Here is a 13,787-nt window from a genome sequence, read left to right on the forward strand (position 1 = left end):
CCCATCAGCCATCAGCACTTCTAACTTCCCCTCTTTCCTCAGCTTTGCTTTAAAGGTAAAGCTACCCCATGACAGGTATCAAATCCTTACATGGCTTAAAGGATTTAGATGAGGTAGGGCTGTACTTACCTCAGACTAGGAAATCACTAAAGAAGGAGAGGTAGGAACATTTCCAGAGGAGGGCTGGGCTGAGGTAAGATGCATAGTGATTTTCAGTAACTGGACAGAAAGAGCACATGCTTCAAGTCCTGATTTATACAGACTTTTTTTAGGTGAATGAGATGAACCATTGCCTATGTATTCAGTCTTTTTTGGTTTCTGGACTAGATGCTCTGGAGAACCTGCAGTTAAAAAATTTTCATTCCAACAAGAATAGTTTGAAAACAGGCCTTTGGAGAAATCAAGCTCCAGTGAAACAAGGGTATCTGTGACCAGAAGTGCCAATCCACAGTTACAGGAAGCCACTGGATAGATTGTATTTGAATTAAAAAAAAAAAAAATTCAAAGCCAGAAAGTGTCAATTAAGCTGCTTTACAGACTACTGATGGAAACTGGACCTTCATCTTCTTTAGAGAAAAGCACTCAAGAAATTACAACGTGGCTTCATGATCAAACTGTGGCCTATCCTGACAGAAGGCCAATTACCCAGGCAGGCCTCCAGTGAGGCTGCTTTGCTGAGAGAGGCATTTTGATTGTCAAAGGATAAAATGGCTGTGAGAATGGCCTTGTACAAGGTAAACTGAGACTCTATTGTTGCCCTAAAGATACTGAATAATCAGATCATTTGAAGTGTAAAAACAAGAAAGATTTTCAAAACTGATACCTTTGTCTTGCTGTGTCTGGAAAATTTTCACAGTTCTTTCTCCTAAAGGATGTTTGGGATGCCAGGTAAGTAGAAAATACCATGTTGTATATCACTGCACGAAGGCTTTATGAACTTAAATGTTACAATCATATAAAGAAACAATAACATGAAAACAAAGGCCTACCTTTGCCTTTATCTTAGATCAGGAGGGAAATATAAACAAGGCCAAGAACATGTCTTTGAACACACCAATCTGTAGAAGCATCAGGCACAGCTCTCAGACCACTCAACCTTTATTCTCCCCCTTACCTAAAGGATGATCCATCGAATTTGCCTGATTCTTTTCTTTTCTGGTTCATTACTAATCAGATAACTTTCCTGAGTAATATTTAGACACATTTTTTCATGTTTATCTTGCAACTTTCCAATTGTTGAACTGGTACACTGAAACAAAGTAGGTGCAGCATTCTTTTAAACAATCCCTTCTATATAAGAGGGCATTTACAGTTCACAATCTTTGTTCTCAGCTCGAGATTCTAGATATCAGAATAGATTGATATCAATAAAGCACGCCACAGATAACACTACAGGTCAGATTCCACAGCCAGGGGATCACTCAGTAGAGAACTAGGTCAAAGAATAGCGCCTCTCCCCAAATAAAATTTCAGAGTACAACCTGAATTTTCTTCTCCTCCTTGCAAATGCCAATAACTGGTAACAAAAGAAAAAAAAAAAAATAGCTAAACTACATCAAAGTAGTGTTGTGAACTGACCTTTCCAGGCCTCAAACCAATAGGCAAGTCAGAGTTCATCTTATAACAGCAGCTCAGACTCAGCACACCAGTAAAATGATAAAGTGTCTTAGGAATTGTTCACCTGACATGAGGCAGTATCTCTGACAAATATTTATTTTAGCAATATGTGACAGTACTTCCTGGTGTGTTGGCTCAGAACTGTTCAGCAAGTTGCGAGTACCATCCTCGCATGATAAGAAAAGAATGGCTACAGGCTGAAACCAGCTGAGCCCTGGCCCAGCTGGCTCAGCTGAGCTCTGGTTCCCCTGGGGTTACCCTGTTGAAATTTATGCTGGTGTGAAGAATTCATGCAAAAGGAAGAAACAGTACTTGGAGTCATGCCACTGATTTTTCTTGAGTTAGGCCAGGAAATGTTTGACTTTCTGAGACCAGTCAGTAACCGGAAGAGATGGCCTTGGGCTACAGATGAAGGCTTGACCCTGCGCACGTGAGGAGCAGCCACACAGCAACCGCAGCAGGATCATGGTCAAATCAAGCTCTTTCAGGCAATGTCACCTGTGTTTAACTTTGCCCATTGTGAGCTTGTGGCAACAGCCTAAAGAAGGACACACAGACTTTGGCTGCAGTCCAGCTTGCTCGGTACAAGCAGCAGTGCTGCTGCTGCTGCTGCAGAGGCAGAGGCACTGAGCAAGAAGGGCCAGCTTGTCAGCATCTTGATCAAACAGCCTGCAGGCTGATTTTTGCCTTTTTGGTGAGTGGGGAAATGTTCGACCCATTGACTTGAGTATTGTGTGTAGTTTCAGTCACCACAATAAAAGATACTTAACTATTAGAGAGGGTCCAAAGGAAGGAAACAAATATTGTGAAGCACCTTAAGGGGAAGCTGTATGAGAAAGGGCTGAGGTCACTTGGTCTGTTCAGCCTGGAGGAGACTGAGTGGAGACCTCATTGCAGTTACAACTTCCTCATGATGGGAAGAGGAAGCACAGGCACTGAATTCTTCTCTGACTGAACCCAAGGGAACAGTCTGAAGTTGTGTCAGGGAGGTTTAGGTTGGATATTTGGGAAAGGTTCTTCACCCAGAGAATGGCTGGGCACTGGAACAGGCTCCCCAGCAAAGTGGTCACAACACAGAGTTCAAGAAGCATTTGGACATTGCTCTCAGACACATGGTGTGACTTTTGGGGCATCCTGTGCAGGGCCAAGAGCTGGACTCAATGATCCTTGTGGGTCCCATCCAAATCAGCATATTCTGTGATTCTGTTATATTTACTCACTGTCTTTTAGCTGAAGAAGCTGAAATTCTCATTAAAAAGCCTTTACCTTGCTGGCAGGTAAGTAAGACTGCACCTCCAAACAGAGAACCAGAGTTCTCTTTAAAGCCTGGTCATCAGGGCTCTAAGTAGTATCACATAGTTATCACACCAGTTAGATGCTGGATTGAGTGAGTAAATGGAGTGTCAGGTGTAACTGGGAATGAAGAAGGAGCATGTGAGATTTCACGTGATCAAAAGCATCCTGGAGATGGAAATATGCCTTTAATGTGAGGATTTCACTTGCCTGAAAAGCAAAATGCATGCCAAAAATGAGCAAGAAAGCATGCCTTTAAATATCAATGCCATTCTTAGCTTCTGTATAAAATCTTATCATCACTAAAACAGACAAGAGAAATCTAAAGATAGCTGGTATGATTAGATAGTGGTTTATTCCCTTCTCCCACCTGAAGATAATGCAGAGATGTGAAAGGTTTCTGATTCTGTTCCTGCTAAGTCATCTTGCTGACAATTATTGATTTGCAGGGTTGGTTGGCTGGTTGATTTGCATGACTACTTACAGAGTATGCTTACTATTCTGATTACAAAAGTACTCAAGAATGACCTCTCCCCCCTCAGGGAAAGGCAAGGAGGAAGGAAAGAAATGTCCTTTTTTTTGGTGCTGTTCTTTGCCGTACAAAAGCATTTGTGCACTTGATTTGTATCAATAAAAACAGTTTTCTGGACTAATGTGAAATTTGTGTACATGAGCCTCAGCCAAGAAATTGTGCTTTCCAAGGGAGCTGCATTGCGCAGACAATTAACTGAATTATTTGGAGGTTCCTATAACTTACAATCAAGAAATATCAAGGATCTGCACAATTTTAAGATCAGTAACACCATGATGAAACAGTACACATCAAAGAAAACCTGACATCTGTTGAAAGGATTTATTATGAAAAAGAAGCAAATTAAAGCTTCCTTGGGGTTCAAGAGCTGCAACACTTCAAAAATGGAAAGCTAACGTATAATGCATACCATATCTACTTGGTCAGTTCAAAAGCTTTCCCTGCAAAACAATTCTCAAAAAGCCTCCACAGCAGGCTGCAGGACACTAGGAAAGTCACAGCCTTAAGTCTCTTTCAGGCCACAAAAGACTAGTCATTCAAATAACAGAACTATCTGCCTTCTCAAGGTATCGTTGGATCATTTTGATCCCTGTCCACATGAAATACTGTCACCATTACCACTGGGCATGCTAGCTGTGAGTCAATTATTTGTAACACAAATCATAGTCATGCAACCAGTAGTGAGACTGAACTAACACACAGATCAGAGCTTGATGTTGGCAAATAAAAACCCCCAGTGAGATAAGGACTACCAATAATGGTGCAAACATATTCATTTTCAAGTGTATATATAAGATCCATGTATTCATACTTCTGATATAGTACTCACTGTGAAGAAGGAAAAAATCTACCCTGACTTCCTCCAGTGACCCAGAGTCACAGCCAAAGTAGATTTGGGACCACTGGGGGAAAGATCAGAAACGTGGCCCTGAGCCAAATCCTGCCTCTGCCTGAAATGCAGCTGTGGAAGTGATTGTTGTGTCCCTTCTAAGGGAAATGAAGTGACACGTGGTTATGGTTTAAAAATGTGCACATTCTTCAGGCAGGACTTTTGAAAGGCATCAGTTGTCTCTAGAGTGTCTTGTAATAACCTTGGTCTATACCTCAATGTGCGATTAAAGACATCAGCCACTTTTCGCCATTAGCAGCATCACTGAAACAGGAGAAGAAGTCCTCTTTGAAATGCAGTTTATTCTACAAACATTTAGAGTAAAATCTTCTAATTTCCATAACTGCATATAATATCAGAAAGAGAAAGTGCGACTATGGTCATTTGAAGGTTACTCAGCTATTTTCTAAACTACTCACTTACTAGAGAAGGATTAAATGAGAGATGAAATGTTTCCTTTAATTTACACTCATGTTATTCTCTTTGGGCATTTTGTTTCCACACATCCACATTCATCTACGTACACGTATGTGAACTGGACTGTTTTATGGTGTGAGCAAATCAGTTCCACCTTCGCTTTGTGACTTCTTTTTTCATGGCAGCAAGTGCATTTGTGTTCCATTTCACTGGCCTCAAAAGAATACCTATAGAAATGAGATTTTTCACATCAGTCTGCTGCCTGTGGTCCCAAACTCATCTGTATTTGCTGCTCCAAATGCATTCACTACTAAGGAACAAAATTTCTCATCTATTCTTATTATTCATAAAAGCCTTTTCTCAGGATACTATTTGCCATGCAGGGCCAGATCCTTTGACACCAGTGGGGAAAATACCAGTAACTTCCATGGATTTTGGATTAGGCCCATTCTAGCAAGACAGAAAGGAGTAATTCATGCAGGAAACAAAAGGCAGGAAAACCTCCCAGAGCTGTTCAAAAATCATACAAGGACATGTTTTAAGAACACGTTTAATAAATTTAGCTGACATCTTTCCCAAGGGATCTATTTTCCTGGCTAAGATAAGGCACTCTACCACAATGAAGCCATTGCTAATGGCTGCTCTTCTGCACACCCAGTTTCCCAACCAGTTCCTTTCAAAACAGCAGGAAGGGGACAAACAGCTGCAGCCCACTGGTGACAAGAACCCAAGAAGACAAGCCACAGAGAAGGACAGAGAAAGGCTTCCTACTTACACGGAGTAGGTACTGCACATCCCTTCACAAAAGGGCACTGGGACAGGTGCAGCTGACTTGCAGTTGCCATGGACAATGTACTGCTCCTTCACATTGCGTTTGCACTTGTGGGGTAGGTCAATACCTGGGCAGGAGAACACTTCTGTTAGGCTTCTTCAGACCAGGGAACAAATGTTTTGAAAGGTATCTGCTAGTAAATCAAGGACATCTCATCCTAGCAAAATTTCTCACAGTTCAAATGCACAACAAAAACCACAAATGAGAGTGCAAAGCAGCATTAATTCAGCAAAATGATTCCCCACTGGTCAATGTACTTTTTCATTTGTGGACTAGCTTTAGCATGTAAAGATACTGTTGAATCAAGACCTAAAGGAGACACGAAGGGTTTAGGTTTTTCTAGAATTGCTATGAATTACATTTGTGGTTCTGTAACAACCTAGGATTTCTGAGTGGATGCAACAGAAAAAAAAACTTTGTTTCTATGCAATTTGCAGATACAAGAACACAGAAAATATTTTCTACAAGTTCTCTTATCAGGAGTATTGTTCAAGCTAACAGTATTTCAGTTATTTAAAAACACAGAAAAGGAGATAAAATTTTAGTGCTCCCATTGGAAGAATTAGGCAGATTCTCTGCTGTGAGGTACAGTACAGTTCTGCTGCTGTAAAACTGTCTTTCAGTCTGTGGAATGTGCATGTAGAAACAGCTACAAGCAAGGAAGGCCCAAACAGTATTGGAATAGAGCAGCAGTGACTTAATGCACTCACATGTCTTACAACAGCCATCTGAAGACACCTCAACTGTGCCCTGTATTGAAAAAGTAAGCAGAATAGTCAGTTCAGATGTCTGCCGTGCTAAGCAGACAGTAGCAATGATGAGAGTTCTGTTAGAGTCCCTTATCTCTAATCCACACAAATTCTTCATCAGAGCTATTTGCCTACCAATTATATATAAAGCTGCTTAAAAAACCCAAACCAAAACAAATCATCCAGCAAGGAAGGGAGTGAATTTTCTTAGAACTATATACCCTCTCAAAAGCCAGGTAAGATGCCCTGTAATACGTGCCTGTTCTTATTTAGGTCAAATTGAAGCCATCATAAAAACCCCAGCCCCAGAGAATGACAGCTGCCCCTGGAATTGAACAGCCTGTCCTGAGCAGAGCCTACCCCAGAGCTAATTGGGGTACAAGGCTGTCCTTGTCCCTGCTTTGATCTGCTGTGAAGTCCCAAAATGCTTCTGAAAGTTACTGGAAACCACCAATAGCTGAAAGCCCAAGTATGACTGTTACTCCTTGCTCATTCATGTTCCACTTCCTCACTTCATGGTACAGCACATATCACAAGATACTATGTTCATCAGTCTCCCAAGAAGCCATGGTGAGTTACCGCTTATTCAATTGCATTTTATAACACTGATGTTTCTCAAGTAATGAAAAATCCCTCCATGCTGTTGCTCCAACAATACACTACTCTTTCTAGTGCTTATCCCACAACAATGTAAATTGTGTGGCCTTGTTTGCAAATATTTTTGCTTTATTTCCATGGGACACAGGGCTGGAAAAGCACATTTCCTTCAAACAAGGATGATTATATCAGCAAGATCAAGAAATACTCATTCAAAACAGCAAATATAACTCCCAGGCCAGCATCAGGGCTCATTACAGAAGTCTTTTTCTGGCTGTAAAATACTTACTGGCACACAGTTTGCTTCTTCAAATGGTAGGCAGACCTTTATTGTACTAGTCAAGGAAAACTGGCCTGCTGATTCAGTGCAGGTGTACTGAGTACAGTTGTCATATGGATCTTTATAACTCCTTCCAACCTGATAAAAAAAGAAAAAAACAGAATAAAACAAAATTAAACAAAACAAAATAAAATAACCACCAACCCCTCCTCCCCCAACAAAAACAAACAAACAAACAAAAGCTAATGGAGTACAGCAATAAAATTAGAAAACTGAAACAGTAATAAAGTCAATGAACTGTCAGAGACTGGGTTGCTCATATCACTATGAAAGGGCTGAGATGTCTGCAACTCACATCTACAAATCATACCAAGCTCACCCACTACCAGTCTATGCAAAATCACTTCAGTGGCCTTCCAGGGGAAAGAATGAAAAAATGCCAGAATGAGCATAAAGGTATTAACAGAAATGCCAGAAGGTAGGTGTGTTAATGTTTGTGGGCTGAAATAAACACAAAAGAATAACAACTCTTTCAAAGGATTTAAACAGTTTTCTTTTTTTAATAGATGGAAGAAAATGAAAAGGAGTGAAAGAGGACAAAAAAGTCTTTGCAATAGAGATTAATGGATAACTGCAAAGCCTCCTCATGCAGAGATAAAAACTATACATTGGAACAGTAAAATGTAGCTTATAAGATAAATTATCAAGGAATAAAAGGATGAAATAGAAAAGATGTAGAACATAGGAGCTGTCAGAGAAGCAATAGCATGTAAGACAAGCCACTGGTTCAAACAGCATCATTAATCATACACAGGAGTGGCAGGCTGTAATAAAAACAAAGAGCTAGGAAAAAACCAAAGAGCTAGAATCATGGAATCATAGTACCATTATGGGTGGAAAAGACCTCCAAGATCATCAAGCCCATCCTGTAAAGGCTCAGCTCATGCTCACACAATGCTACATTGACAAGACATGATGTATTAGCTGTGTGTGTTACCAAGTCACAGAATGCTACAAAGCTGTGTCACTTGATTTCTGCCTCAGCAGATTCAGAACCAGTGGCAGCACAGCTGTATCAGCTTGCTCACACTCTGTATCTTCAGGGTAAGACAATGAAACTGCTTCAGATGGGAGCAGTGTGATGTGAAGCCAGCACATGTAAGAGCAGTATTACAGCATCACCATCCCTTGCAAATTCTTTCTTGCTATTTCATGCGAAGAGAAGTGGAGGTAACATGATTTCCATTCCCGCCAGAGAGTATTGTTGTCAACATGGCAGTGCCTGTGAGATGCACCACAGCAGGGAACAGCTATATAAACATCTACATTCACTCTGGAAACACAGACATTTTTACATCTCCTTGAGGTCCTCCCAGCCTTGAAATGCATGACACTGGTTGAAAAAATGCTGAGGTCTTTTCGATAATTCATCCTTGTGTGCAGAGCAAGGAATTTCTTACCTCAATGGTCACATTGCCAAATGGAAAATTTGCCACACATGCCACTTGCTGGCACTGGCTGCAGCACTGACCCTTCTCTTCCACATAGCGAAAACCCTGTGGGAATAAAGTTTCCATTTATCCATGTTAACTGTGTCTTGTTGCTGAAGCATCTTTGGATCAAAGCTACACTGAAGATGGCAGAGGAAATGAGCCAACCTTCTGGTTTCAATTTTGCTCTCTTTTGAAACCTGTTGGAACCACATTAAGCCTGTCAATCAAAGCTGGTAATTTTTCTGCCTTACTGCATAATGACTTCTGGGTACTTCAGCAGCCATGAAGACCCTGTCATTGACTATTCTTCTCTTCAGACTAATACACAAAAGAGGTCAAATAAATTAACTTAGCACATGATTACTTGAACAATCTACCACCACTGCTTGGTCTTATATAATTATCTATAAGAACTATTGCTGTCAGACATGTAAAGATTTCCTCCCCTGTGTTTTGGGTATCCATTGGTCTTTTGGTGACCGTGGGTGTGGCTGGCTTCAGGAAAAAGTGTAATGAAAGGTTTTGTCCATTTTTAACATTGGTGGTGCATCTGTCCTTATCTGGGGATGAATGGAAAAGCTACCACCCTGTTTATATTCAGTAACAGATTGAACAACTTGAATGCTAATTCTCACAAGTACTGAGAAGTAACTGAATATTCCCTGCCCACAAGTGAAAGTGTCTGGAAACATATAAACCCCTGTGCAGTTTCCTCACAGTCTTCATTTATGAACTGACAATTGTCATCATCAACAAAATGAACCAAACATCTTCCAGCCATCAGACTTCAACAGGCTTGCAATCATTTTCCCTCAGGGCACCTTTCTAAGGGTGACCTCTTAAATTTGCTGGAGCAAAAATAATAGGACACCCTAAAAAGGATTTTACAAAACGATTAATAGAAGAGTCTGTTCTGCCGTATTGCACAGATAAAACAGTTACACTGTCCCTGTTTCAACTCAACAGCCATTGTGGTCAAGGAGGTGCTGACCTGCTGACAGGTCGTTTGGCATTGCACTGGAAGGCACTGGATGCGGTTGGTCTGTGTCACGGGATCCTGTTCATCTGTGCACACACAGTTCTCACAAGAGCTTTTAGGCACCACTGCCCCTGGCTGGAAATATAGGGGAGAGAGAAAACCATGACAAGAATTCAGAGGGTTCTGGAATAAACATCCCCCTGGCCTATTGAAAAAACTAATGCTTATGAAGTTTATTTTTGGAAGGATATCCTGAAATGAATATACAACCAGATCTCTAAAACCTCACCACTGGTATCACAAAATGAACACAAGGCTGATGCTCCTAAGTGTATCAATGATGTTAAATGAGTTCTCATAAATTCCAAGCACCTATTTTGGTCAGTTTGACCAAGCAATAATCTTACAGCATTCAATGAGCTTTCAAACTTGTGTTCAATCACAATTCTGACCCAGTGACTCTAAAGCATAGGCAAGATCTCTTTTAGTAAGCAAGTTACTGGTCCTCTAGCATTACGTATTCAGTAACCTACCCCAGATCACAGATTGCTTGGGGTTGGCAGGGAGACTATTGGCAGGAAAGAATTACAGGCCATTCTAATCCTGCTTTTTGTATAAGTGTTGAAAACAAGAACTTCAGATAATTCTGACTCAGGCAACATTAACTTGTTAGGAGGAAGTGTCTGGAAGAAGACCTACCTTAAATTCAACTCCTTCAGAAACACATACACCTTTTGGTACTGTAAGAAAAAAAATAAATTAAAAGGTTGTGCTAGGAATGATGCAGTTACTTTATTAATCTCTGAATTGTGAGTGATTTAGAGAAGTCAAAGAGTAGAGCTGAACTTAATAGCCCACACAATAGGGGGAAAAAAAGCAACTAGTACATGGTGCTAGTTGGTATTCAGAAGCCCACATGTAGCATCTGCTTAGATGTTATGCATCAAGTGGGGATAATTTTATGCCCTAGTATTTTCCATAAGGTAAAATCTATTTGCCTTATGGCTTTTTTTACCCATACTTGAAATTACTTGACCTTTTCTTTATTGTTAACCACCATGCTGGTAACAAAGCTAATGGGCTTAGGTGTGTGAATCTGGAAATATAATTTGGCAACAGAGCTTCTGGACGGGCTCAGTTTAACCCTCATTCAGTATGTGGTCAACAGCTTACACTCCCTGAATTCTGGCTGCAGAGAACCTGAACCAGTTATTCTAAAAAAACAGAAAAAGGGAAAAAAAAAAAAAAAAAAAGGTGGGGGGGAAGGAAAAGGGGGAAACAAAAGGGAAAAAAGTAGCCCAATTGTAAAGTCTGAGTGGGAAGGGAAGAGGCTTCTGCCATGCTGTAAACTCATTTAGAAAAATCAAATATTTCAAAGAATAAATAAATTAACTTAAGGAGAGAAGGCACTTACTACAGGAGAAGATAGGGCAACAACCATCCTCAGACATAGCCACCACTGGCTGGAAACCTAAGTCACATCCTGTTTTGTTGATAATGCAGGTTTTTATATCACATTCTGCAATAGACAGCAGAGACAAAGTAAGCCAAAGCATCCCATCCAGAAGCATTATCTGCAGATAGAGCTTGGAAAAAACCATCCTATTACCAGTGCCAGGATCCCCTGTCCTGTGTCTTGGCATAGATACTGGGAATGGCCAGGTTTAGGAGCAGGCTACTCCTGTGCTGTGGTGGGTTATTTGGGACTGGGAGTGTGCAAATGCAAAGTTGAGGGCAAACATATCAGGAACCTCCACAGGAAGCCTTAGGGAAGTCAGGAAGATGAACACATCCTCCCTTATTGGGTGAGTCTCTGTGGAAGGATCACCCTCTCATCCCAGAAGAACAAGAGTCAAAGGATCCTGTGGAGCACCTGCTGGTCCCAGTGATCCACAGGGGATTTTCCAGTGTAAATGTCTGTCAGGTCATGGCATTAATTTAGAGTACAACCTGGACCAGAGGAGTTCTTTTCTGGTAGCAAGAGCTCCTGGAACATAGATGGAAGAGATAACCACTCCGGTGTCTTATTTGAATCTGCTACCAGTGGGACACCACATCTCACTTTAGGATCACTGATGAAGGCAAATGATGCCATGTCATGGCTTGTGAAGGATCTACTCACCACAGACTGTCTCTGTGCAGCAGGGGTCTTCCAGACGTGGTTTTATTTTGCGTACGAAGCCTTCTTTTGTGCAGTTGATAGGTGGAGATTTAGCACAAGGGCGGGGGAAGCAAGTGATGTTCAAGGTTGCTTCATCACAAGTACAGTATTGACAGTCATGTTCCCAAGCCTCTCTAGGCTACAAAAACAAGAGGGATAGCACTTCAGAGAGCAAAACCTGGAAGCATTATATCAATGAATGCCTGCTGCAAGCCAGTGTAGGACTGTGTTGACCTAATTTATTGTTTAGGAAAATTGCAGTTCAAATGCTAGAGGGAGAAGAAGGAAACAGTAAGAAAAAATGCCATTACTTGCCACCTTCCTTTGTAAGCTGATGTGTTTCCAGGAGGAAAGCCTGATAGTTCTACCAGGAAACTGATTCTCACAAACTGCTCTTTCTATTTCTGTACCTCAAGTGATTAAACAAGTTCTGGAGTTAATAAAATCTTGTTTTCTCCACACTGTTATTGCAGTTCACTGTCTTTCAAGCTTAGAATTAAAAGAAACAACTTATCCAGTCATTTTTGAAGAAGGTCACGGAACACAGATAAAGACAGCATTTTCCTTTCTCTTACCTGTTTCACTGACCCATCTTGTGCAGTGCAACCTATAAAAGGAATCAGACATTACTTTAAAGGTAACTTGATCAGGGAAAACAACAGAAGCAGAAAAACAGGAACAGAATGAAGGTATTGAAATCTGAGAAACAGATACAAAGAGAAAGAGAAATTCAGAGTGCAGAGTCACAGATTGTAAACACAAACACATCTTAAATATGCTATTCTTCTTTTTAAATTTGCAGTTTCTGCATATAAGATCAGGCAGAAACTCTCAATCTGGAATGCTTCCAGCCTCACCAGAAAGGGTCAGTAACAAAGTCTCCCCCATTTTCTCTGTATCCAAAACAACCCCCTTAATGTGCACTTCTAGTCAGGCTCTTACCCCCACTTCCCATAGCACCACTTATACCCTTTCTTACCGCAAACAGACACACAAATGCCATCATGATCATTCAGCAGAATTTTTCCATCAGGACAGTAGCATCCTTCAACAAACACCGATGTGCTATTTTGGGAGGGAAGGGTGTCCATAACGACTCCTCTGCACATTTAGAATATAAATGAGAATGTAAAACGTAGCCCAGGGCAATCAAGACACCTACATCCCAAGGCAAAGTGAACTTCAAACTTCCCCGGCAATTTTCCCATCGTGGTCTTCAAAAAGGCCTAATAGGGAATGACCCACCTGCTGAAGCAAGTGTTTCTTTTTGCTTCCCCGCACGGCTTGTACACCTGATCCTGAGGACAGCTGGTCTCTGCGGAGCATTGCAACACACAGGTTAAAAAGCCCAGACCCCACGTTTACCCTCCGAGGCAAGAGGACACGAAGGGACAAAGCGCCCAGGCCACCGCAGCAACCTCCCGGCTCCGCACAGCCCGGCATGGGGGTCCCTGCCGCCCCAGCCACAGGGGCCGAGGGGCCAGCACGGTGCAAGCGACAGGACCAGCAGCCCTCGCCCTGATGCCGAGCAGGGCAAAGCAGGCACACAGAAGCGGTGTGTTGCCATCTAGTGCCCAAGCTGCGGGGAGCACACAGGACTCCTTGGCTGAGCTACGCAGGAGACATAGTGGGCCTAGTTCCCCCTTGTTTTGCACCAGGTCTAAACTGGAACAACCTCTTTGGTTTGTTCCTGCTTTTTCTCAGGTCCAGAGCAGCAGGGGAGGACAGAGCAGACCAGACTTGCTTCACCCCAGGGGGTGGTTTCCAGGCTCAACTCGCTGCCCATCGCCAGGCCCTCAGCGCTCCCATGCCCAGGCTCTGAGCACTCCCATGCCCAGGCCCTCAGCGCTCCCATGCCCAGGCTCTGAGCACTCCCATCCCCAGGTTCTCAGCACTCCCATGCCCCAGGTTCTCAGCACTCCCATGCCCAGGCCCTCAGCACTCCCAT

The 13,787-nt window shown here is 42.0% G+C and overlaps 1 protein-coding gene across 3 annotated transcripts in view; it reads right to left on the bottom strand.

Annotated features, from left to right (window-relative positions):
* Positions 1-3,749: 3,749 nt before the first annotated feature.
* The window catches only part of LOC107206317 (mucin-5B), a 45,697-nt gene continuing 35,659 nt past the window's right edge, over positions 3,750-13,787 (bottom strand). For 2 of the 3 annotated variants that reach the window (XM_015632070.1, XM_015632071.2), the window contains 12 exons: positions 13,085-13,154; positions 12,819-12,940; positions 12,415-12,446; positions 11,801-11,978; positions 11,093-11,197; positions 10,378-10,418; positions 9,691-9,813; positions 8,667-8,762; positions 7,216-7,344; positions 6,291-6,330; positions 5,524-5,647; positions 3,750-4,975 (listed from right to left, as the gene is read on the bottom strand). In XM_015632070.1, the coding sequence (XP_015487556.1) occupies positions 4,801-4,975; positions 5,524-5,647; positions 6,291-6,330; positions 7,216-7,344; positions 8,667-8,762; positions 9,691-9,813; positions 10,378-10,418; positions 11,093-11,197; positions 11,801-11,978; positions 12,415-12,446; positions 12,819-12,940; positions 13,085-13,154 (1,235 nt within the window). In that variant the 3' untranslated portion in view covers positions 3,750-4,800. The remainder of the gene's footprint in view (positions 4,976-5,523; positions 5,648-6,290; positions 6,331-7,215; positions 7,345-8,666; positions 8,763-9,690; positions 9,814-10,377; positions 10,419-11,092; positions 11,198-11,800; positions 11,979-12,414; positions 12,447-12,818; positions 12,941-13,084; positions 13,155-13,787) is intronic. The other variant, XM_015632072.2, reaches the window with a different exon arrangement.

The sequence above is a fragment of the Parus major genome, chromosome 5, assembly GCF_001522545.3.
Source record: "Parus major isolate Abel chromosome 5, Parus_major1.1, whole genome shotgun sequence".
NCBI lineage: Eukaryota > Metazoa > Chordata > Aves > Passeriformes > Paridae > Parus > Parus major.